This window comes from Haliotis cracherodii, unplaced genomic scaffold, assembly GCF_022045235.1.
Source record: "Haliotis cracherodii isolate W230 unplaced genomic scaffold, xgHalCrac1.p SCAF_1, whole genome shotgun sequence".
Taxonomy (NCBI): domain Eukaryota; kingdom Metazoa; phylum Mollusca; class Gastropoda; order Lepetellida; family Haliotidae; genus Haliotis; species Haliotis cracherodii.
This window is the reverse complement of record NW_027266264.1, coordinates 63,871,537-63,898,702: the sequence shown is the minus strand read 5'-3', so window position 1 is coordinate 63,898,702 and position 27,166 is coordinate 63,871,537. Positions and strand designations below refer to the sequence as shown.

General features: G+C 39.0%; 1 protein-coding gene across 2 annotated transcripts in view; it reads right to left on the bottom strand.

The window, feature by feature from the left end:
- Nucleotides 1-26,145, bottom strand: part of LOC139455300 (ras GTPase-activating protein 1-like) — a 56,207-nt gene extending 30,062 nt beyond the window's left edge. Inside the window, exons 1-2 of one of the 2 annotated variants that reach the window (XM_071236889.1) lie at nucleotides 25,977-26,145; nucleotides 12,193-12,210 (exon numbers count right to left, since the gene is read on the bottom strand). In XM_071236889.1, coding sequence (XP_071092990.1) covers nucleotides 12,193-12,210; nucleotides 25,977-26,140 — 182 coding nt within the window. In that variant the 5' untranslated portion in view covers nucleotides 26,141-26,145. The remainder of the gene's footprint in view (nucleotides 1-12,192; nucleotides 12,211-25,976) is intronic. The other variant, XM_071236958.1, reaches the window with a different exon arrangement.
- Between the last annotated feature and the right edge of the window lie 1,021 nt (nucleotides 26,146-27,166).

Below are 27,166 nucleotides of genomic sequence, written 5' to 3'. Positions count from 1 at the left end.
CATATTCACTTACTGTTTACAGCTGATTAATGTGAATTTGAAATGAATTGGAGTAAAAGGTAAATATATGTTTTTCACCGCCCAGATCAGGTATATGTTAGTTATACACACAGGTGTAAATCTGCTACCATAAAATTAACCACTCATAATGTCTGCATGCATCACCATCAGTTTTATCTATTTTATCAGATACATATCAGATGTGCAGAGGAGGGAAATATAGAAACTTGATGATATATAATAAATGTGGATCACTGTCATGTGACTCTAAAACAGTGGATTTATTCCCTTCACAGTAATCCCAGTACAAACTCGTGGTCTTTCAATGCTAGCCAGCCCCTATTTTGTCTGGTTGAGGAAAGATGGCCGCCTTGTGGTATAAAGCCCTTCCCCTGATGTGCAAAAACATCCTCCTGATCAGTGAGCCCCGACCAGGAAAGATGTGGGTGGTCGGGCTTGCTAACTTGGTTGATGCATGTCATCGTATTCCATTTCGTCGATCGATGCCCCTGTTGTCAATGACTAGAATGTCTGGTCCAGACGCAATTACTTTCAAACTGCCACCACATAGTTGGAACTTTGATGAGTGCAGCATTTAACAACAAACAAACCAAGACAGCAGCCTAGCAGACCAGTAACAGTTGGAACCGACTGAACAATTAACGTCCCAGGAGGCTCATCAGTTTGTTATTCTGGTTTATTGTTTGCTTGCTCCTTAATATATAAGGAGTGAGTGAGTGAGTGAGTGAGTTTGGTTTAACGCCGCTTTTAACAGTATTCCTGTCATATCACAGCATGTCAGTCAGCTTAATGTGGGAGGAAAGCCCGAAGTGATGCAGGTCTCAGACGTTTACCACTTCGGTGAAACCCACAAGCACGGGTATGGTGCTAACAAACCTAGAAACATAATCGGGGCGAACCGGGATTCGAACTCACAATCATAAGTTTCTGGCGTGCCCAAAGGATGTAACTCTCCACAGCGAATTGCAGCGCCTTAGACGACTGGGCCAGCTATATTTAGGAACGGACTTTCACTTTGTGTGAGTTCATTGGAGTATGAACCTTCATAGAGTGAGGGCCAAACTGTATGAACATAGGAGCTTGTTTGGCCCTCACTCCATGAAGGTTCATACTCCAATGAACTCACACAAAGGGAAAGTCCATTCCCATAACTTTTCACATCACTATTTTATACCTCAACATGCTCAAAGAATCTAGATTTATACAAAATATTATTTCAGTATGTGTGACTTCATGTTTACACGGACGGACATACAAGAACCAGCTGTATCACTGAATCAAGTAGTTCCTCAAAAGGAGAATAAGTGAGTGAGTGAGTGAGTATGGTTTTACGCCGCTTTTATCAATATCCCAGCAATATCATGGCAGGGGACTCCAGAAATGGGATTCACACCTTGTACCCATGTCGGGAATCGAACCTGGGTCTTCGGCGTGACGAGCGAATGCTTTAACCGCTTTAACTCAGCCACCCCTCCTCAAAAGGAGAGGTGACATGAGCGAATGTATGCTCACTTTGTTCTGCAGTGACATCTGATGCAGTTTCTAATATATTCAAATATATTTAAATAACATCATCATTAGATGATAAAGGTCTGTTAAGAACTACCTCATTAAGTCAGTCACAATGACCGCGCATCATAATACATTAACATCAAGTATGGCCAGAATGTCTCAGCTTTGTTTACTTGGATGGTTCGTAGATATTCGTGAACGATCATGCAGTCGAACTTTATCTTTTCTACACTTAAGAATGGAATAGCCTTATATCGTGTACACTCAGATTAAAACATTGTACCAAGATGAAGATAAGAGGCAAATTAATATACTGCCCTCAATGACAGAGAGAATGTGTTTTAACAACTAAGCATTGTACCTTTGTTTTATCTTTTCCAATTCTTCACACAGATTAAGACACACAAGGGGAATATGGCAACACAAAGTGTGGGGAGGTCAGAGTCAGTGACTTGGATGATAGCGGACAACATACCCCGAAGATGTGGATCATTGCTCATAATACCGACCACTGGCTTGTCTGATTTCATTTCATTATCTAAGGCCACAGTCATATTATATGATGCAGCTCGGTATCCAGTGTTTCTGGTGATTTTACTGCTTGTCATACAGTGAGTATGTTTTTACACCGCTTTTAGCAATATTACAGAAATATTATGGCAGGGGACAACAGAAATGGGCTTCACACATTGTACATTGTGGGGAATCAAACCCGGGCCTTCGGCGTGACAGCTGCATATAAAAACTACATAAAAACACCTTTAGATTAGACATTTTTCCTTTTTATCCCTCACATCTCTGCTGGGTTTGCAACTGAAAAAAAAGAGCGTGTTAACTGGTTGGCTAGCACCACTATATTATGTATTATATACATAGTCTATCTACACATGATCTAACCCATATTACTTCCCCACTTTAACATAGACTTAATCATATGGTTGGAGTACGGACGTATATCTAAATAATTATAACCCTAATACTTTATCATATACAAATCCATGAACAAATTATGGCTGTATATCATATATATCTAATCCATTATAATTCATAACTCCCATACTTTCAACATGTCCAGGAGCAGGCGTACGCAAATTTCAACGCTGCACTCAGATTAATGGGTGTATGGAGGTTAATTTGACATCCTCATTGAATGTTACTAAGATTCTTTACCATGAGTCCTTATCAATGTTTGGAGTATGTTCGTATTAACTTAACCGTGTAGACCGACCAATCACACCAAGCGGACTGGTCTAACATGATTTAAAGACAAATACTGAAGCACCTACCAGGAAGGTTAAAAACAAACAGTAATCATGCAGGGTCGCCATGAAAACACAGAAATTCAAATAACATGACAACAATAATCTTAATAAACTAAGGAAAATCTACCACCAGACAACTTCATCAATTAACTCCAATGAAAATAAGCCAGTTATAAACAAGTTATGACAGCACTCCGTACTGAATGATCTAAGCCGGGGAACAAATGTTCTCCAACTGAGCATGTGGGGACTTAAGGCCTGATTTGATCCGCCAGCTTGAGGATTGTTCTGTTTGGTGTTGTAGATCAGCGTCAAGTTTATCAATTATCAAGTGATTGACGTCATGACGACAATTTACACAACTGGGATATGATGATATGTGATCGGTGAGGTGAGGTGAGGTGTGTGTGTGTGTGTGTTTTTGTACTACTCCGGACTAATACTGATTTTATAGTGCTACCCCACTCAGACACAGTATACTGACTCTGATCCGACCAATCCTTGTTATCTCCGGTAATGCAGAGCGCCAGGCAGGGTAACGACAAGTACGATCTTTAAACGTCTTTTGGAATGATGAAGCCGGGGATCAAACCTCTGACCTCCGCTCTCCCACTATACCACGGAGGCACTCTGTGATCAACCAAGTCACAGAGCATTCAGTAAACCATGCATGGGGAGCTGGGGACCTCCAGACTCCCCTGAACCACCACAGCTTGGGATCACATGGTGAGGTTCTTCAACTTGACTGACTGTGCGTTATCACATCCTATATGGCGGGGGTCACTTTACATTCATTCACCACCAGTTTACCCTATCCAGAATCAACTATTTACGGAACACTGTGACATCGCTGTAATGCTGCTGACTGCAGTGATAAAGGACATTCACTCACTGCACACATATCAGATGTTGCATAACAGCATCCCATAATTCACCATTCTACAGGAAGTGTATCAATCAGTACTCAGCATACAATCTAGCCACATGACTGGCAACTGATTGTCAGAAAAAAATAATTAAACGGAAATAAATCTGCACATTTAAAATATTTATTCCTGCATGTTTTGGCCCAAAATCAGCTTCTTGCCTCATGTGTTACGCCTTAATTCTCCACCAAATTTGGGCCTGGTGGCCAACTGGTCTTGGGTGATGCAGAACAATGAGCAGGGTTGAGGGACTTTCAGCTGCTGTGCTTCAACTAGGGCTGGGTCGAGTCCAAATTTACTACCCAGGTACCCACCCTGCTATTACCCGATGAAACATGATGATTTACCATTTAAAATGTATTTCATGCTCTCAAAAGCATTGTTTTATATGCAGAGATTAAGATTACCTTGTGTACTTTCTCGTAAACTAAGCCGGAAATAGCAACCAGCTGTGCACACGTTTCCTCCCAATCTACCGGTGATTCAGTTAAAACGTACCCAGTGATACCACTTTAAAGAAATCTGATGCAATGGTCGGAAGAAATTGTATCTGAAATTATTATTTTATCAGGAATAATATATTCCAATATCGTGCTATTTTAGTTGCAGCTTCCACCATATATACTTGAAATTATAAGAACCATAAGCGTAGCACATTGGTACAGATTGTATGCAGGATATTTTTTGACGTATGGAACAATTTTGACCAGTCACCGTAGGGACTTCCCGCGCTACATGTACTTCGATTGCGAAAGCGTTATGTTGACATTTAATAGTCAAACTGCCTCAAATATGACTTTTAGCGAGTCATGGTACTGCATTTATGATATGTGTATCCATTCTCTTGCAACTAAAGTTCATTTCAAGGCATCAATAGCGGTAATCTGACCGTGGTTGCTGTAAAAAAAACGTGAGTTGTGCGATCTACCTATCACTTCGCACATGATTTCGCCAAAATTATTGAAAACATTATTATAATTATTGAATGAAATTTTGAATATAATTAAAAAATATATTGCAAACATTAGTCCAGATAAACAATGAACATTTTTTTTATTACCAGATATTATAATAATAGGATCAAACTGCGTACTTCACATGCTTCAGTTCGGATTTGTGACTGGTATTACTGGGGTTTTTTGATAATGTTTTTTGAGATGGGAGAAACATCGCGTCATTGGAAAACTTGAGTTTATTGAAAATCTTAGTAGATTTTGGGAGCCATGCTTTACCGCACGCTATATATTGAAGAGCGCAATAACGAGGGAACACTGTATATTTTGAACAAAAATGGCTTACCTATTGACATAGATGTGTTTTTCAACATGGCTGACATGGGGGCCACATTGAAAATTGGATTCAGCCATATTTGATTTCCAATTAACATGATCAAGATGCCAAAAAAACAACAACTTCAAACTACCAGTGATTTTGAGTTAATTTTAGTCAATTAGTCATTTTTTTAGATGGATAGGTCACAGTGTAAAACTCAATCAGGGAATAATGTTTTTGAAAGAAAGGAAGGCTTTCTTCTTCTCTTTTTAAACCACCATTGTTTTAGTTATTGACATCACTGCAGCGCCCAGTCCGTCAGGCTTCACTTGTACAAGACACACAGGTAAATAGCTTAACAATCAAGCTGAAAATGTACTAATTAAAAGAATACTATGATGGCACTGGTAACTCTATTCTTTCAACTGTAGATCATCTGTAAAAAACTGACAGTTCACAGACCTACCTTCTGCAATGCAAGTTTTAAGCTCATGCATTAGTTCTAAGCATGTGCATTATGAATGTACTGGATGCAACGATCATATCTCACAAAATGCAAGTGCTGTACGAATGTAATGGCTAGTTCAAATGCATTATGGATATCGAAGCTGGGAATTAATGATTCTCACGTATTATGAACATACTGCATGAAATACAGCATATTTATGTTGTACTTATTTTTAATTTTGTATTTTAACTTTCAGGCTGTATTTTAACTCTGATTACATAATCAGTTTCAGCCGATCTTGCGGGGCATATGGTGTGATCTACCCATCAGGCATGGGGTAAAAAACTCACAGACGGGATACATCACACGACATGCCCCGAGGGATCGGTTTCACCGAGTTAGCAAAACTCACAGCAAATGGCGAAAAACGAACTGAGTTACTTCCCTTTACCCAATGCACTCGGATAAACATCATTGTGTTCAGATTGACTTCTCAGCAGGCATTATTTTTAGCAGGCTACATGGCAAATAATTGCCCAGTCCTTAACCAATCAGAAGCTGGTATTTCAATAGAACATGATAGAAGGTAAGACAAAGCATCTTGTTGCTTTGATTCTGTATTTTCAGTCAGATAACGCATAGAAGTGGACATTTGTTTCAAACAATGAATGACACTCGCTGGCTCATATATTACTTGTAACGAATGCCCAATTCCTTGTATCTCATGTCTAGTCTTGTAAATACTGAAGAGTGCTTGTCATCAGTCGGACATGATGGTGATGTGAATCCCATCTCACCCACAACGTATCAGGTTTCTGGCCCTTTACCTTGTTTATGTTTAGGAGAAGCAGTTTTGTATTGTTTTTAAATCAAAGATGGCTACCATGCAGCCATATTGAAATTATAATTCCAAACAGGTCAGGTAAGCAGAAACCTAACTCATCAGTGTACAATTATTACCAGCATTATAGTCATTGATAGTTACAGGACAAGATATTTTTTCCCCCATGACGCCAAACTCAACATTTCACAGGACTTGTGTACTTTATATTTCATGCATGAAGGAACAAAATCATTTTGTATGTAACAATTCATGAACTCAATCTGTGCTACGCACTAGAAGGACTAATATCAAGGGTTGGATATCCATGAATAATGGTTGACAGCATGAGCAACAATCCATACTGTCAGTTTATGGCAACACATAATCAGCCAGGTACAACATCATTATTAATATCAACTCCTATGATATGCCTCGTTTGGTTTGGTTTGTTTGTTGTTTAATGCCTCACTCAGCAATATTCCAGATACTGGTATATGACAGTGGTCTGTAAATAATCAAGTCTGGACCAGACAATCCAGTGATTGACATCATGAGCATCGATCCACGCAATTGGGATCGATGACATGTATCAACCAAGTCAGCGAGCCTGACCACCCGGTCCCGTTAGTCGCCTCTAACAACAAGCATCATCGCCTTTTGTGACAAGCATGGGTTGCTGAAGACCTATTTACCCCAGAATCTTCACGGGTCGATATGCCTCGTCTACCGGTGTCTACAGGAGACCTATTCTGCCCCCAACTCCCTCAGGGAAAGCAATTCAAAAACCTCACATCGAACTGAACTCTTGGCTATCAAACCTGTAGCTCACCTGACATCATAACACTGAATGTGGCAGTTGGCATATTTAAACATACACAGTGCACATGATGTACAACTACAAAATTCAGTCTAACAGCACATAATATATAAGGCAATTGCCAACATATTGCTTTGATTGTACAGTTTTATACACATTTAGCAGTATTCCAGCAACATCACGGCAGGGGACACCACAGTGGCTTCACACATTGTACCCATCTGGGAATCGAGCCCGGGTCTTTGGTGTGACGAGCAAACGCTTTAGCAACTAGGCTACCCACCACCCCAAATGTGATTGGAAAATTGGCTTAGGCAAAACATGGTCCTTGATAAACGAAAACTATTTCAAAATCAGCCACTCAGATGTTCCCTGACATGCAATCACATGCCTCAGCAAGTGCACTAGAAATGACATGCTACATTTATCCTGAACACAAAATTAATGTCAAATGGATTCTTAGCATGTTAACCAAGGGTGTACTTCAGACAACCTGACTGCCCATACAGCGTTAGAAATTTGCACTCGTCCCGAAGACCTGGTCAAACTGCCCAATACTTACGGTATCACAAGATTAGTAGAAATTTGGCATATTTTAGGGTTTTGCTATATCTTATCATTGTACGTGTTGTAAGGACCAGTGGACTAAAAATGTTAGTTTCTACCGTGGCCATACCTTACCAAAATGCTTTTTTTACATTAACATTTTGTGCAAAACTACCCACCATCACAAGTCATCTGTGTAAATGTGGAAACATGTTGTTACCATGGCAACCAAATTATATCGCGAATTTTGACAGTTTGAAAAAAACAAGACATATTGGAAATTATGGAATCGCAATGATAACACAATAACAGTCAAACATAGTGGTTGACTAGACCTGTCTCATTTGAATATGCCTTACTCTGCATTTCATCACTATTCATTTCCTGAAAGTGAGATCAAGTGGATGAAGATGTCAAGTGGAAGTATGTGTGGTGACGTTATCATCAATCTCCTCTGAATTTGAACACTTTCTCAAAGTTCATACAAATATTTTAACCTGTGTAGATAACTGTTAGAATTGATCATTAGCAACCAATGCCTGCTGTAAGAGGTGACTCAAGGGATCAGCTGGTCAGACTCAGGGACTTGGTTGATGCATGGCATCATGTCCCAATTGTTTAGATCGATGCTCATGATGTCAATCACTGGATTGTCTGGTCCAGACTTACTATTTACAGACGATCATCATATAGATGGAATATTGCTGTGTGCGGTGTTTAACAACAAACAAATATTTGTCATAAAACAGAAATTAAAAATAGAATGGATTAAAGAGTTTTATTAAAAGTTTGTGTCATAATATTTCTTTCAATTTATGTATGAACAATCAACATAATGGATAGAGGTAACAGACTGTTAGAGTATCAAGCGGCAGGTTGTCATTACCGTTACAAGGCTAAGTGTATTGCCTGACACCTTTTTCTACCTCCCTTGGTCTCAAAGCTCATGATGTCAATCACTGGATTGTCTTGTCCAGACTCAGTTGTTTACAGACCGCAATCATAGAGCTGGAATATTGCTGAAAGCGGTGTTAAACAACAAACAAACAAAGCAATTCCCCACTAGACATTACATGCCAAATTAGTTGACACATCTCCACCTTCTCCAGTAATCCCAAACTTTCTCATCATGTTTTTTGTTTAACGCCGCACTCTGCAATATTCCAGCTATATGACGGCGATCTGTAAATAATCAAGTCTGGACCAGACAATCCAGTGATGGACATCATGAGCATCAATCCATGCAATTGGGATACGATGACAAGCTACCTTAACAACAATGTCATCAGCAACTCCGGTTTAATGACATCACTTCCTGTTTGGGACAGGCCATGCCCAATGTTGTAGTCAGTGAGTTAGGTTTAACGCCACTTTTAACAGTATTCCAGTTATATCAGGGCGTGTCATCTTAAATGTGAGAGACCCGAAGTGATGCAGGTCTCTGACGTTTACCAGTTCGGTGAAACCCACGAGCACGGGTATGGTGCTGACAAACCTAGAAACATAATTGGGGCGATTCCAACCCACAATCACTTAAGCAGTTGAGCCAAATGCAGATCAGCTTTGAACAGAATGTCCTATGCTTATAGCTACCTTATTAACAAAGTTATAAGCTCTTCATGCATGATAACCCTGACTTACAATCTCAACCATGAACTGCCTGTGACACCTTGACCAGTGTGCAAAATAGCCCGACTGGCTAATGAAATTTTAACAAGGATTTTTTTCATGCACACCTCTTAGTTGATTACAATTTTTAAAAAGTTCTCCTAAAGCTTGTGAAATTTGAAACTGGCTAGTCGTTTCTATGGCAAGCTTGCTCACCTGGCAGGCAACATATTTCACACACTGACCTTTACCTTCAATTTCATCCAATCACATGCAAGAACTTGTTGCAAACTTAGGTAAAGACTCCATACCATGAAAAGAGTACTTTCTGAATTCAACTATTTACTTCACAAGTCTATCTGAAGTTATTGGTAGATGTGATGATTTTTCAGGAATCTTTCCGAAAAAAATTGAAATATTAACCATACTTTATCATTTGACCTCAAACAGAGGTAATCCAAAAGTTGATGCATTCGAGACACCGCCTCAGAGATCATGCATATTAAGTTTCATAAAATTCCATTTATAAATTCTCAAGTTATTGTGTACACAAGCTTTTTGACACTGAGTTCATATGGACTTGACCTTCAATGTCACCCAATCATATGTCAAAAGCATTCCCCAAGGATATATAGGAGGTATATCAGGTATGAAGTCTCTTACATCTGTCAGAGCTCTTGTTTGAGAAAACCAATTGCAGTGGGGGTGGAGTATCTCAAACTTTGAGCAAACACATAATGAAGCACATTGCTTCATATAAATCATTAATATGGTAACATCGATAAAATTGGATATTCAACTAATTTCACACATTTTATTGCTGACAAGTGCCACAGCAGCCATTATTAAATTTCCAAAATGAAAACTTTCTTTGGAAAGAAGGAGAACTGTATTGACAGGCAGACAGTTTGTTTGTTTAATGTCATACTCAGCAACAGTGCAGCCATATGACAGCAGTCATCCAGTGACAGACATCATGAGCATCAATCTACGCAATTGGGATGTGATGACATGCATCACCAAGTCAGCGAGCCTGACCACCCCATCCCGTTCGTCACCTCTTATGACAGTGAGTGAGTGAGTGAGTGAGTGAGTTAAGTTTAACGCCACTTTTAACAGTATTCCAGTTATAACGCGGCGTGTTAGCTTAATGTGGGAGGAAAGCCCAAAGTGATGCAGGTCCCAGACGTGTACCACTTCGGTGAAACCCACGAGCACGGGTATGCTGCTGACAAACCTAGAAACATAATCAGGGCGAACCGGGATTCGAACCCACAATCATAGGTTTCTGGTGTGCCCAAGGGAAGCAACTCTGCACAGCGAATTGCAGCGCCTTAGATGACTGGGCCACCCGTGCCCCCCACCTCTTATAACAAGCATAGTCGCCTTTAAGACTGAAGACCTATTCTAAAGAAGATCTTCACGGGTACACTTACATCCCGAGCATCCATTCAGATGAAGTACAACATTTTATTACTATTCAAATTTATATTATTCCACTAAATGGGTGCCAAAACACAAAAAGAGAATGGTATTTTAAGTTTGCTTCAACTTAAGAGATATCATCAAAGGTTATTTCAAGGGATAAATTCAGAAAATTCAGCTCCCAGAACCAAGTGGCTACAGACGACATATGCCCAACATGGTAAGATGGGCTGACAAGTAAAGTTCTACATACCATGACAAAAATTCACACACGTAAATGCTGACAGAGTGTCTTGGTACAAATCAATCGCTGCAATATCAGATTTCTTTTCAAATGCTTTTTTTGTTAGGTGGAATCTTCAGTTCTCTCATGCAGCGGTGCAACTTGCAAAGGTTGAATATGCATCTTTATGTTATAAAGCACTTCATTCTTGAATCCTTGTCTTCACAGCACGATGATAACTCTATTTCAAGTTAGTGTTAAAACACAATCTTTATTTTTAAGTCATCATTTTCACATAGGTTAGTAAAAGTTTCTCTAAACTAAGTTTCATTCCACAAGTTCAAAATGTAAATCTATTCTACAAAAGAAATCTCAATTAATGTCAATGCCTCTGTTAACAAGCTTTGAGTGAGTGAGTGAGTGAGTTGAGGTCAAAACCGCTTTGAACAGTATTTCAGTCCTATTACGGTGACAGCTTAACATGCTTAATGTGAGACAGGAATAAACAAGTAACACACGTCACAGATGTTTACCATCTTGGTGTGACCCACAAGTAAGGGTATGGTGCTGACAGACTCATTATAATCTAGAATCCAAACACACGACAGCGGAGCCTGTCTAAGGGAGACGACTTTGCACAATGAATTGCATTGCCTAGACGACCCTAAAAGTATCATGAGAAGAATCAGATTTCTTACAATGTTGTCGACAATAAACATGATAAACATGATAAACGATGACAACCCATATAGTGCAGATAAACATGTTCAACTATGAACAGCTGGCTTCCTTGGTATTCTGGATTAGAATAGTCCAAAGCTACCTATGCTGGGAGAAACTTAATGGATCGCGTGGTCAGGTTAGGTGACATCTAATCGTGTCATCATATCCAGATGATGTCAATCATTGCTCAAAATATCAATCACTGGATTGTCTGTTCCAGATTAAATTTCTTACAAGCAGCCATCACATAGCTGGAATATTGCTTAGTAAGGCGTAAACAAAAAACATACATAACAGCTGAAATATAGACATGACATAAAACTGCGGTGTAGATGATCACAATGATGCTCAGTCAGCTTGACATGGATAATTTCAAACTTGAAATAAGCTTGCTTCATGGAAGCTAAATAAACCAAATACATGCATGCTGAATAATTTACAGAGAAAAATGTGTTTTAGTACATTAAAGTATTCTTTATCAGTGTTTATACAACATCAAAATCACTGTGCAACAAAAATGGAAATAAAACAAACCAAAACGTATGCCTCGGACATAAAAAGTGCATATACAATACAAATTACTTACTCTCTGTAATCACATGGGCTGCATTAGGAAAGAGGAAAGAAAGGGATTTAATGGTGGTGCATATGTCAACATTGTCAGAGTGAGAAAGTGAGTGACTTGGGTTTAGCGCAGATTTGAACAGTATTCCAGTTATATCATGGCGTGTCAGCTTGATGTGGGAGAAAAGCCTAAAGTAATGCAGGTCTGAGACGTTTTACCACTTTGGTAAAACCCACGAGCACGGGTATGGTGCTGACAAACCAAGAGACATAATCAGGGCGAAACAGGATTCGAACCCACAATCATAGGTTTCTGGTGTGTCTAAGAAAAGCAACTCTGCATAGAAAATTGCATATCCTTAGACGACTCTGACACTCCAGTCCCATCAACATCGTCAGGGACCATCATAAGAAACATATCATCCTTACTACACAGTAAATATTACAAACTGATGTAAAGTCCACTCTTGACATCTCTAAGTTTACATTATAGTCACAGACATTCAAATATACTTGAAAACATTTTATCATAATACCATCTAAACAATCACTCATCAACATGATCAAGTCAACATGGTCAAATCAATACAATGAAACAATATTTTCAGTAATTCAGTTGCTTTCTTCATGTTCATAATTCATATTATCATGTAATCAGGGTAATAATTCCCTGAACTACAACAAAAATTACATCACATTTTTTTTGTTAAACCAATTGTATATAGAACATAAGATCTTTTATAATTTCACTAAACACTGAATGTTTCACTCCAATCTGAAGGAAAGCAGCAGATTTAGTGTACAGTCGACCTCTCATGAAACCAAAGTCAACAGAACAGGTTGCAGTGAAGAGCAACTATACTTTATTCTCAACAGTGACAGGAATACTTATACTTCAAGTGCAGGACAGATCCAAGTCATTATTCAAAACCCAGAAACATGGGTATTGTGCCAACAAACCAAGGATCATAACTGGAAAGACATTCAGATCCAAACCTAGATCCTGTTCACTGAAGCAGAACCTGTACCACAGAACCATCTGTCACCTCATCATGAGATCATGGTATGAGTCACTATCAGTGTGGTATGAGTGAGTGAGTATGGTTTCACGCCGCTTTTAGCAATATTCCAGCAATATCACGGCGGGGGACACCACAAATGGGCTTCACACATTGTACCCATGTCGGGAATCGAACCCGGGTCTTCGGCGTGACGAGCGAACGCTTTAACCACTAGGCTACCCGACCGCCCCCAGTGTGGTATGACCACAAGAGTAGGACCTGTCACCCTGGGCCAACCATGGTCCAATCATGAGGCAACATGATGAATCAGGTGATGGTTCCTGGGTGCCGTTCCTGGGTGCCGTTCCTGGGTGCCGTTGTACAAAGTGATCTTAGGGGCAAGGTGATCATAACTCACACACCTTACATAGACTTATGAGAGTCGTAGCGCTAAGGTTGTTTTGTACAATGGTACCCAGGCCTCTACAGTAGAGAATTTACCACTGGACCGTCCGTCCATCCATAATTCATGACCACAGCTCTGAGTTGCTAAAAAGAATATATAAGTCCCCTGACAGGTCAGTCCTAATCCAATCTGATGAGTGAGTGAGTGAGTATGGTTTTATGCCGCTTTTAGCAATATTCCAGCAATATCACGGCGGGGGACAACAGAAATGAGCTTCACACATTGTACCCATGTCGGGAATCGAACCTGGGTCTTTGGCGTGACGAGCGAACACGTTTTTAAACCACTAGGCTTCCCCACCGTCCCCCAATCTGATGAAATAGAACCTGTAACTTAACATAACAGATCAGTCCTATGAGTTTGTTTAAAAAGACAAATACACTAACTTACTCCAACATATTTGTTTACAGGGAGATAGCATATACTTTTCTTCACATAGTATACTCTAACACTAGTGATGCTGGGCTCGAATATTTATCAGTTTAGCGAAAACAACGAGCACGGGTATGGCGCTGACAAGCCAATCACCATCAGGGTGAATCTGGATTTGAATCCATGATCACAGGAGTCTGGCACATCTAAGGGACACAACTCTTAAAAAAGGCAAAACAAAACGTCTCAAAGCTGGTTCCAGTTAAATGTTGGAGGACCGAATTTACTAAATAGGAGATAAAACAGTATCTGTTTTTTAGCATCTTTGTAATTTTGTGTTTAAGCCTACTGCTTAAATTTGAACAAAAAAGTTTTATAAGAATGTGTGAAACCCATTATTTGCATTCCTGTTATTTATCATGTGTATATTCTAGGGCTGAGACGAGTCCAAATTTATCACCCGGGTACCCACCCACCTATTACCGACCCTACCCGGGTTCCCACTGTTGGTCTCAAGAGATAGGTACAAAATGTCTGATTGGGAACAGTTTGACTGTAGCCCTGGACATGTATTTAGATATAAGTATAAATTGATCTGGTCATGCATACACTGACGTTGACTGAAGTTTATTCAAACATATAAAAGTCTGGGAGCATAGTCAGAAAGAAATGCGAACATTAGTGACTTGTACTTTTTGTTGAAGTGTAACCATATAAATTGTTTGATAGGCATTACTTAGAAGTTGAAGGATGACAAGATAGACACAATTTTATGGATAACAACTTCTTAATACTGTTGTAGTACTTTTTACAGTATTAAAAAGTTCTTATCCCTAAAATTGTGTCTATCTTGTAACCATATAGTTCAAGATCATTTTGGTCATCAAACAATATATCATAAGACCAACCACGGGTCCGGGTAGTTCTGTGGGTACCCGGGTCCTTCTCAGTACTCACCCAACCCAAGTACCCGAGTTACCCGTCCCAGCCCTAGCATATTCAGTGGGACATTGATCCTACCTGTTCTCCATTGAATGTCTAACATCACACAAGCATAGGAAAAAGTGAACCTCATTCAACTCTATCAGTTCTACAGTCAGATCCAATTTTTAACTGATAATACCCAATCACATTAAAACACACCCTGTATATTCACTTCCTGGTATTGAACTACCCTGAGTCACAGCAAGATTTAGCAGAAAATCGCTTGGTTGATAGAGAGTTAAACATTACAGGAACAGTAAAAGATTCCCAATTATTTGGTGGGTATTTCTCTTCCTTATTGGTACCTTCATGTGGTTTGGTATAGTCACAGGTTCTGCTGGTAATCTATGAGGCATATTCTACAATGACATGTTTCATATAGTCATGATGGAGAACCCTAGAGTTCAAGTTCTACATGTATTCTGTATCACAGGCATTCAGCCTAAACATGCCAGGCGCAGTCAGGTAGCCTAGTGGTTAAAGCGTTTGCTCATCACGCCGAAGACCGAGTTCGATTCCCGACATGGGTACAATGTGTGAAGCCCATTTCTGGTGTCCCCCGCCGTGATATTGCTGGAATATTGCTAAAAGGTTTTACAACAAATTACCGGCAACTTTCCGCCATTTTGGTAATGGATGTGCATGATCTTCTTCCTCAGTAACGGTATCTAAGTTTTTCAGACGCATTTTTGGTGTCTTGCTAAAATAACATGGGGTTTGTGGGGCTTGCCATAGAACAGCTTGAAATGAATGCTTTCCTGAACATAGTAAGTACATGTTATTGTTAATTGCCAAAGTTACTACTCATACTGTGTTTGTTGAAATCTGGCCTCTATGGATGTCACTGATGAGGTTCTCGCACGCTGTCATGGAACATGGAGTTCTTTTTGGATGTGAATGTCAATTTTTTTATGTTTATAGATTGTTAAACCATACAAATGCAAACGGAGTAATTTTTCTGCTTATTTGACTTATTTTTCAACAAAGTCAGTGAGTCTGACCACCCAATCCCGATAATCGCCTCTTATGACAAGCATGGGTTGCTGAAGACCTATTCTACTCCGGATCTTCACAGGTCCCCTTACATGAGAACAAAAAATGAAAACTACAGGAAATATTAAACCATTTCAATTAAACATGACATGGTTAGGATAATTAACAGTTTAAACATGTTAAATAGCATATGTACAAGATGTAATTCTATTCAACAGATAAATATTCCAATAAACACAACATTATCCAAGACGATTTCACACTAAGTAATCTGAAACAAGAGTCATCAGGAGATGACATATTTGGCTACTTGTACCCAACTTTTGGTTCACTGCCACTGGATGCCTTCAGTTCAGACAAAAAGTAAAAATCCCAAATCAACAAAAGGCACAAGTTCGCCACGAGACTGATCTAGATAGCAAGTTTCAACAAGAAATATTTAACAGTTTTGGTGTTCCACTCAGAAAACGGAAAACAACTTGTTTTCATCATGAAAAATCATGAAAACAAAACAAAATGATTGGATAAAAAATCCCAAATAATCAAACAGCCCCAGCTCCCAACTAGCCTGGTCTAGGTTAAACAAGAACTATTTAACTGGGGGGATAATGATGGGGTTTTCATTAACTTCTTTTGAGTTGCATACTTCCGATCATAGTAGCATCAATAGTAAACTTCGCTGTCTGAAAGGGATGATCCAAGAAAAGGTTCCTAATTCCTGGAAAACAGCAAGAAGGAAATGCATCTGTTGTGTCACATTCACCAAACATTTTCAGGGTTATACGTTACTTGTATTGAGTGTCAATAGCACAGTCAGAGTGAAGTGAAGATCCGGGGTAGAATAGGTCTTCAGCAACCCATGCTTGCTGCAAAAGGCGACTATGATTGTCGTAACAGGCAACTAATGGGATAGGGTGGTCAGGCTCACTGACTTGGTTGATGCAAGTCATCGATCCCAATTGCGTGTATCGATGATCATGATATTTATCACTGGATTGTCTGTCCAGACTTTATTATTTACAGACAGACGTCATATAGCTAGAATATTGCTACCCCACCACCCCAATCAACCATCACAATGGAATTCCCTGCACAAGATTATTGTTATTGACTGTGTTGATGTTTCGGTAGGAAATAATTGACCTAAACATGTTTACAGGTTGAAGGATCAATTAAAGGTTACCATATTCAGATTATATCTCCTTGGCTCAGGCCTCAAAGTTGCGACTAAAACAGTCACCTGTGCAACCTAAATTTCAGTTTGTCTACTGTCTAAAATTCAGAGGTAGCCAAATGACTACCTTGACTAATTCTATTGCTACACATCTGTAGACACAAAAATACATAACAGCAGATCTTGGCGAACACGTCTGCCCATAATTGTACTCATAAATAATTCCTCTTAAAGTCGACAATGAACCAAAATACATAAAAAATAATGTAATTTGTACAATGCCCATTGGATAAACAAGGATATATCTACCTAGTAACATAAATTGCATCATTGTTTGAGTCACAAGAGTGAGTGAGTGAGTGAGTTTGGTTTTACGCCACTTTTAGCAATATTCCAGCAATATCACGGCGGGGGACACCAGAAATGGGTCACAAAAAACAAAATCAAGTACAGTTTCCACTAATATACAATTCCAAGACTAGTGATATGACTTGTACATATTATAATAGTTTTTTGATAATAGATAATTTCAAGTGCTTTTGGCTACCTACAATATTGGCTTGACTTCTTGATTTTACCACTGGCTACCTGGAAAAAAATACTTGTAGCCATATGGCTACTTGGTAAAAAATTAAACTTTGAGGCCTGTGGCTTGTTGCTAAACAATGCTAAAGATAAGGGACATAAAGGGCATTGTCAGTGGTCAGTCATAAGGACCGAATTTTATCTCCTTGTCCACTCTTCAAAATTCAGAATAAAAGTCTGTGGATAGTTGTCATAACCCTCATCTCAAAATACTGTAATATGAGCATGAAATATACGAAGTGTGAGTTATCCCCTATTTTGTATTTCCGAACATGTAAAGAAAGGATGTACATATTTTGGCTTTATCTTTCAAAGGAAATTAATCATTTATTAACATGTCTAAGGATATCAAGTCTTGGAGTGACAGGACATCAAACAACGTAGGATTTCTTTATTAATTGTCAGTGTTGGAAGATCTTTGTATAAGAGCACCAATGGCACAATGAAAATCATAATGAAGGATCTCTGTACCTGAACAGCACTTACAATACAGTCTTTTTAAATACTGTGTGCTGCTGCTGCTGCTATTTATCACATGACGACAGTGATAAATGTACTTTCACACAAGTAAAATGGACAAGTTTAATATGGATCAAAAGTATTTCTTCTTCTGTACAGTTCAAAATGTCCGTACGGCACACCTAAACATCCTTGAGTGTGACCTGGGCACTCTTGAAAACAAACACATATCTTTCCAGATTTTGTGTCTTACATTTAACATGGTCATTTAAAGTTTACTGAAAACATTGCGACTACATCGCTTACAGTTGCCCGATGACCCAAATACTGCAGTTGACCCGAAAACCTTAACAAAGTAAGATCCCTTTAAATTCTAGCACCTTTCCAGCACCAAATGTCTATTTTTTCCTCATTTTTGTATACACCATTGGTATTATCATTATCTCTGTTTATGGATGCGAGTCCTGCTAGTTCCTCGTTGGTTCAGCAGTAACCCGATAACTGTGGCGGTTTAATGTGCTGGTTGTGTTATATGTTATCTGGGAAGGCAGAGAGAAGATAGAAGCTGATCAACAGGAAGTCCACTGAGTGGGCGTTGGGGCCTTGGATTGAAGCCAGCACTCTAGTACACAATACTACATCAACTCATTGCAAGCACCTGTTACTCCACCAGGAAAAAACTGTTCACCTGTTATTTCATTCACACAGAGATATGTACAGATTTACTGGCTGGGTAGCATAGCAACAGTAGAATGCTTCCAAAAGCCCAATACATATATATTTTCATGTCCAATTATTATTTCATTATCATTATTATTATGTCTACCGATAAGCATTGCTGAACATTTCAACCATTGAAAGCAGGGTATACATTTTTATATATAACATGAAGCAACATGGTCCATTCATATAATTCTGCCAATCACTTCAGGTATTTGCTATTTACAGAATGACGTTTGTGTAACAGATGTACTGCTTAAATACACAACATTGGTACAGCTATCATTAATGTGAGGGACTGTTAAAATTCCAGAATTTGAATATATTTTATCACAATCATGAACTACTTTATTTTTTAATTTAATGAAGATGGGAGGAAGGAGAAATAGTAAGAGATAAAAGAAAGAGAGAATAACCAATGGCCAATGAGCTACTCATAATTAGATGATCTGTCCCTGGTAAATGAATGAATGGATGAATGAGATAGAGAGAAGGAGGGAGACAGGGGTGAAGGTGGTATTCAGTTATTCCGTGTCTGAAGAAACATAAGGAGAACCTGGGGTCTGTGATGTATTTGAGGTAAGGTAAGGTGAAATGGGGTTTAACGTCGCGTCCAAGATTATTGCACTTATATAGCGATGTGCATGTACGTGTGTGTTTGTGTGGCTGCTTGTACTAGTCCGGACTGATGCTGATTTATAGTGCTAGCTCACTGAGATACCATGCCACAGTTTAACATGAATACCCCACTCAGACACAGTATACTGACTACGAGCCGACCAGTCCTTGTTTTAGCCCCTTAATGCCAAGCACCAGACAGGGTAACAACAAGTAACATCTTTTTACGTCTTTTGGTATGACGAACCCTGGACCTTCCGCTCTCCGGGCGGACGCTCTACCACTAGACCACGGAGGCGGTCATGATGTACTTGAAGTCTTACTTCTAGAATATTACAGCGGTGGACTATGTGTTTTCAGACAACATTTGTTTTCGGACGGCCATGTTTATGGCAATTTCTTGAGTGAGTGAGTGAGTGAGTATTGTTTTACGCTGCTTTTAGCAATATTCCAGCAATATCACGGCGGGGGACACTAGAAATGGGCTTCACACAATGTACCCATGTCGGGAATCGAACCCGGGTCTTCGGCATGACGAGCGAACGCTTTAACCACTAGGCTACCCGACCGCCCGGCAATTTCTTGCACTATAACAAGGGGTGTGACATCAGACTGACATTGTAAAGACTCAGATGATGGCTTGTATTTAAGATGAAGTTGTCTATTACAGGAGAGAGGTGTTTTTGTTTTACATGTGATTACCAAGAAAACTCAGAAAGTTTCTTTAGCAACTGAAAACCCATAATGCGAGGATAACAGGTTTCACAATGAACATTTAAACTTACACTACTTCCCTATTCTCTATCAGATGTTATAAAGTAACAAGAGCACCTCTCCTGCACATGACACACTTCTGCATGTCCGAAGAAATCAGCTCATCAATAATATTGTCCACCCTTCCCATGTTACACCTGTGCATTTACACTTTTAGCATGTTTATCATTTTGACATGACGGACCAAATATTTTCTTTAATAATGAAACAAATGCTTTTTCCGTTTCGGTCGGTTGATGCTTCAAACCAATCCAGTTAGTCCAGAAACGCATCCACATGATCAATTATTTTCCGATTTGTTCATCAATTATTTATGACCCAAAACGAAACTGAATGAATCATATTGATGGCAGAGGTATCATGTTAGTATCACCACAAACAAACAGCTCTGAAACCTAGATGCAATATCAGGTACATCACAGCTGCACAGCAACTCAGGAAACATGAAATCCTGAATCAAAGAGATAGTTGGAAAACCCTTGCTTAATACTTGACCAAACTTAGCATGAATGACCTACCCACTATCCCAAATAAGTGAGTGAGTGAGTGAGTTGGGTTTAACACCGCTTTTAACATTATTGTCATTATTCCAGTTATATCACAGTGTGTCAGCTTAATGTGGGTGGAAAGCCCGAAGTGATGCAGGTCTAAGACGTTCTGTCCCAAATAACATGCTCAGTATTACCGTGACCATGGCACATGCTACAAGATCAGACTGTATTTTTATCATAAAGATTTAATGATACTTTATTGCTGACAATCAATTAAAGTTTCAGTTTCATGCTCCATGAAAGTTCAAAGTTTCTTTGTTTGGTTTGTTTGTTTGTTGTTTAATGCCGCACTCAGCAATATTCCCGCTACATGACGGCAGTCTGTAAATAATCGAGTCCAGACCAGACAATTCAGTGATTGAGATCATGAGCATCGATCGATGCAATTGGGATGCAAAGACATGCATTAACCAAGTCAGCCCAATCCAGTTAGTTGCCTCTTACGACAAGCATAGTCACCTTTCACAGAAAGCATGGGTTGCTGAAGACCTATTCCACCCCGGATCTGCTGCTGTTGGCACAGCAACGGGCTTGGGTGAGCAACAACTGGGACCATGTGCTACTTCAAGTGAGTCCCAAACAGAAGCAAACCTCATCCATCTTAGACTAACACTTAGTCTCGGAAAATATATAATTTGGATAGAAACAAGCAGATCCATTTAAATTGAAAAGGAGCTCCAGTGCAATGGGAGTTTCAGAACCTGTGAAAAATCTAGACTTGCTTCATTTGGGGCTATTGCATTACAGCAAGGGCGGGTAGAAGGGAAAATAAGAGGTTCATGGACTGTAAGACTGACAACATCCCCCCTTCATTAGATTTTTAATAATTCCAACCAATCTTTGAACATCCAGCTTTACCCTGTCAGCTGACAAGCAATGATAAGGATAAGTGCATCTTGTGGAGGCAGAGAATGTATCTCATGTGTCTTGTATGAGCAGAGATATATTTTCAAACTTTTCACTGTGTCCACAACACCAGTTGGTCACTGCAATATAAAGTTGCAATATAAAGTTGCCATGTCGGCCATCCCTTCCTCCCAGTCTTCTGTGATACAGTTTAGGTCTTGAAGATTCACTATGGCCAGCTAAGATAACAAACAAAACACTTCTCCACCAGCTGTCTGGAACATGATACTTCATTGATAGCCCTCATGAGAAAACCCATAGTTCCAACTACTTTTCTAACCACCAACTATTTGGCTCTTCAGACAATGTTAGAGTAACCAGCTGAATATTAAAACCACTTTTCAAAGGGCAGTACGAAATAATGCACAATGTCTAATGGCTGATTGCTGAAATGAGCCAAAGAGTTATAATTTTTAGCTACACTGAGATTATCTCATTCATAAAGTGAGTGAGTGAGTTGGATTTAACGCCGCTTTTAACAGTATTCCAGTTATATCACGACGTGTCAGCTTAATGTGGGAGGAAAGCCCGAAGTGATGCAGGTCTCAGACGTTTACCACTTCAGTGAAACCCACGAGTACGGGTATGGTGCTGACAAACCTAGAAACATAATCGGGGCGAACCGGGATTCAAACCCACAATTATAGGTTTCTGGCGTGCCCAAGGGACACAACTCTGCACAGCGAATCGGGGCGCTCTCATTCATAAAGTGACAAATCGACATGATATATGATCATTACCATATGCAGATAAGATTGGCAACACACATCATTCATTGCATACATTATGTATGTATCAGCTGATATAGATATATACACAAGGTAGCAAGGAAGTTAAACGACCACATATGATAATCATGATACTGACATATCTTCCTGATATTCCTATTTCTATATTATATTAATGGAATTTGCTATCATCATAATCATAGATATCTGAATCACAGCATTAGAAACAAACAGTTTTAGTCCACTAGTCCTTATAATGATAACATATAGCAAAACCTTTACAAATGGCAAATGTCTACTAGTCTTTATGATACCTTTACTTTTGGGCAGTTTGGCCAGGACTAATGCCAGTTTCTAAAACTGAATCATCCTTGAATAAATACAAAATCATCAAAACATTATCATCGATAAACTGGGTACCGGTATTATTCACATCTGTTCATTCAGTCTCAAACTAAGTCAAATATACGAAACATGGGGGTTGAGTAGCACCTGTCACAGCATAAAGTCCAACATAACATGTCAACCCTGGATCAAGATCCTTACTGTGTAACAAATTACTCCAAAATAACCAGTAACAGCAATATTCTCAAATGTGATGAAACAAAAAACATTACATTCCAGCGACCCATGAAGATCTGGGAAGAGAAAAGGTCTTCAGCAACCCATGCATGATGTCAGAGGCAATTAACCGGATTAGGCAGTGGTTGCAGTGATATCATAATAGAAATATGAAGTGGGATCTCTTTGCCATCAAGTTTAATGCAAAATCAGCAACAGAAACTGACATCTTTAGTCCATTAGTCCTTATAATGATAACATACAACAAAACCCTTAAAAAAACATTAAATTTCTACTGGTCCTTATGATACCTTAACTATTGGTCAGTTTGGCAGGGACTACAGGACCAGCTTCAATTTCTATTCCTGTCAGGTGGTCAGGATTGCTGCAGCACTTCGAACTTTCAACCCGTGAAGATTCGAGGTGAAATAGGCCTTCAGCAACCCATGCTTTCGGTAAAAGGCGATTATGCTTGTCGTAAGAGGCAACTGACGGGATCAGGTGGTCAGGCTCGCTTACTTGGCTGATGCATATCATTGTATACCAATTGAGTAGATCAAAGCTTGTGATGTCAGTCACTGAATTGTCTGGTCCAGACTCAATTCCTTACAGACCGCCATCAAATGGCTGGAATGTTGCTGAGTGATGCATCAAACAACAAACACCATCCCAAGATACTTGGGGATGAGGAGAGTGAGTGAGTTAGCATGGTTTTACGCTGCTTTTAGCAAAATTCAAGCAATATCACAGCGGGGGACACTAGAAATTGGCTTCACACATTCTAACCCGGGTCATTGGTGTTTCGAGCATATGGTTTAACCACTAGGCTACCAGACAGGGATGAGGGGAGGACATAATGTTTAAAAAAACAGAGAATCAGTGGGCCCAGCCACCCATGTTTGCTAATAAGCAAGTGAACATTATAGCACCTCTACCGAAACATAACACTGAAAGAACAAAGAAGTACTTAACCAAAGCTAACCCCATCTTCATTAATAGTCAGATTATACATTCTAAAGTAGGCACAGAAAGATAATTGTACACTGTCAATGTGACATAGGTAAATTGAAATAACAGTTTGTAGTTTGGAGTAAACACATGCCATGGGGTGGTAGCATGGTAGACATGGTAAAAGGAGAAGAATTCAAAGACATCCCAATATAAGAATATTGTACTTTCACAAAAATAGTATGGTTAGCAACAAAAATCTGCTGTCATAGATCACATAAAATTGACAGTGCCTTCACCATGTTTACAACTGGTGAGTTTAAAAATATACCTCACAGTTTGGAGGTGTTTTATAAACATATTTTGCAAAATAGATAATCTACAAATATATACATGATATACAGCTTCTCTAAGAAATGCCTAATGTCACCTGCAGCTGTGCAGTATGATAGATGAAAGTCAAATCTCAACAGATGTTAATATTCATAAGTCCACATATTGGTCATGTTGGTAAGTCAATCACATGTCAAATTGCGTAAGCCTGCATGTTTCATAATACGTAATAAGTCATCCCATAGCCAATCACTGAATTAGGATAAGAATCATACATCAATAAACTGTATGATTATCATGATTATAACTAGAGAGAAAGGATACTATTGCACCAATATCACTGCAGAGACAGGTGGTAAAATGTGTTTTCTGCTTGATCAGCAAACTAAGAAAGCAAATGAGCCCACCACCCAAATTAGCAGTAAACATAACTCCAGAAAAATAATTAAGCAGGGATATTCAAGGATGATGTCTCAACATGGAATCATATGTCCATAAATAAACATTGAGGTCCTGATTGCTGTCTGTGTAAACCTATTAGCATCGGTAGATTTTAGAGTTATTATCTTGACTACTAACTTTACTAAGCTTACTTGACCAAACAGAATTTTACTAGACTATGACTTGTGGCTAACGTTTCAGACTGTGATTGCAGTGAAGTAAGAGTTTGTCAGTATGCAGTGACATGCAATCAACATGATCAATAGACATGAAGAAGATGAATGGTTTATGCAAAATACGCCAAAGAAATGTAGATCCATCAAAAGATTGATAGATCATCAATGTTATTGAGGTAATTTTGATAAATCATAACGAAGATTCATGACAGCTCAAACTATTTCACTGAAATGAATTAATCATGTTTATCTAGAAAGTTGCAAAAGTTAAACTATATCACAAATTAAATATAATATATTTGCTGAATTGGTATTGATATGATTTATTTCTTCTGCCATTGCATTTGATTTGTTTGTAGTCATATTGTTATACTGGATTATATAGTGTTCACAAAGCACAATCAAGGGTATCAGCCTGCTCATGTTCGTAGCCTGATAAGTGTACTTCGTCATGTCTGGACTAATTCAGTGTTAGGCAAAACATTCCACAAGTAACATGTGAAAACATATATATATGCTGCTTTTTTCTACGTCATTCAGTTTTTACTTAAAGGCTGATGATGTTGTATGATGTCCCATAAAAATGAAAGACCAAGTTGCGAGTTTTTCAGCTACTATCCGCAATTAGCTAGATGTCACGAATACAATTGTTTATCATCTCAAAGTAAGAACAAAAGGGGAATTTTCTTACGAATATACTATGACTTGTCATGGCAGTGCAACACTAGGCTACCAAGCACGAGAATACATAGACGATATGTCTATCGTCTACTTTGCACCTCAGGCAACTCATTTAAAGAGCTGCGAGTCATGTCAATAACCACCGTTATTGACGCATAACAACGACACTATTTGTTAATATAAACAGAAATCATATAAAACAAAAATCTCAAGTCCATATCAGGAACTGAATTTTTCATAATTATTATCTTGGCCTCGACTACCCGGATAATTTTTAAAATAATGTCGACTGAAGTTTGCAAATCTTTTCCGCGGAAGCTCAATGCGACACTTACAAATTCTCATCTGGGGCAGTCAGTTGGTCGACCTGTTCTTCAACGCATTCCACATCAGCAGAGGTTGGGTCGAAATCCTCCCCGACATCCAAATTTCCGCTATCATCCCCAGAAACACCCGTTGTTCCTGTGTAGCCATCGGCAGACATGTTATTGTCGGCCATTTTTATTTCCCTCCGCATCTCCGAGCATAAAACAAGAAAGGCGCTGATTGGTCAATATTGAACGCACCTTGCTGACGAGTGGAAATGGCGGCGGGTTTGAATCAAGATATGTCACTTTTTCATTTTAAGGGCATATACGTAGTAGGCCGACATTTTGTTCAATAATATCGTTTCGTTATAGATGTTTGTAGATGACGATTTTTCAATACTGAACTTTATCAAGTGAATGTGAGCATTGGGAATTGTATAAGCTTTTGATTTTGCATAGTATTGATGTATCTCATCGCCCCTTTAACCCATTTCCATTTTATTTTATCAGTAACTTCTCACGCCCGTTTCTAGGGTTCTGGGCCGGAAGAGCGAAACCTAGCCATAATCAACTCAAAAATCTCTTGCTTTCGTGAAGCTACAGTAAGACTGGTCACGCTGCAGTAAACACGGGACTCTCAAATTACAAGAAAAACACAGAAATGCGTATACCGTAATCACATGTACAGTAGTAATTTATTAGATGCTGAAGTATAGTATAGTTGCACAAAAGTACTTGATATTTAACAAATTTAATAAATCTAATACTTTAATATTTCATAGATGTACATTATAATTTCTACAAAAACAACAATAACTTATATCTTAAAATATAATGGTAAATACAAAAATTCATTCTATAATAAATTTGCGGTTGCACTGGCATACACGTTGTGTTCAAGTCATTCACTCCAAGTGGATCAGGTCACCAACGTGATCTGTGTACTCAACTTCGCCGATGACGTTGTTGACGAGATTGTCTTTCAGAGCCTGAAGACGGTTGTCAATCAGCCGGCATCTTCTCTTTCTGGGTGGTGCTGACCAGTGGGCTTCAATTCGTTAAATGGCGACTTCTACGTTGGATTGTTCTCTTTGAAATAGCGTAACAACTTCAAAAATGTTCGGATGGCTCTTCCTGGCAAGTTTGTTTAGTTTATGATTCCACCCCTCGACGTTATTGTTAGTGTGATGCCCTTGGTTACCAAAGTGGTTCCAGAT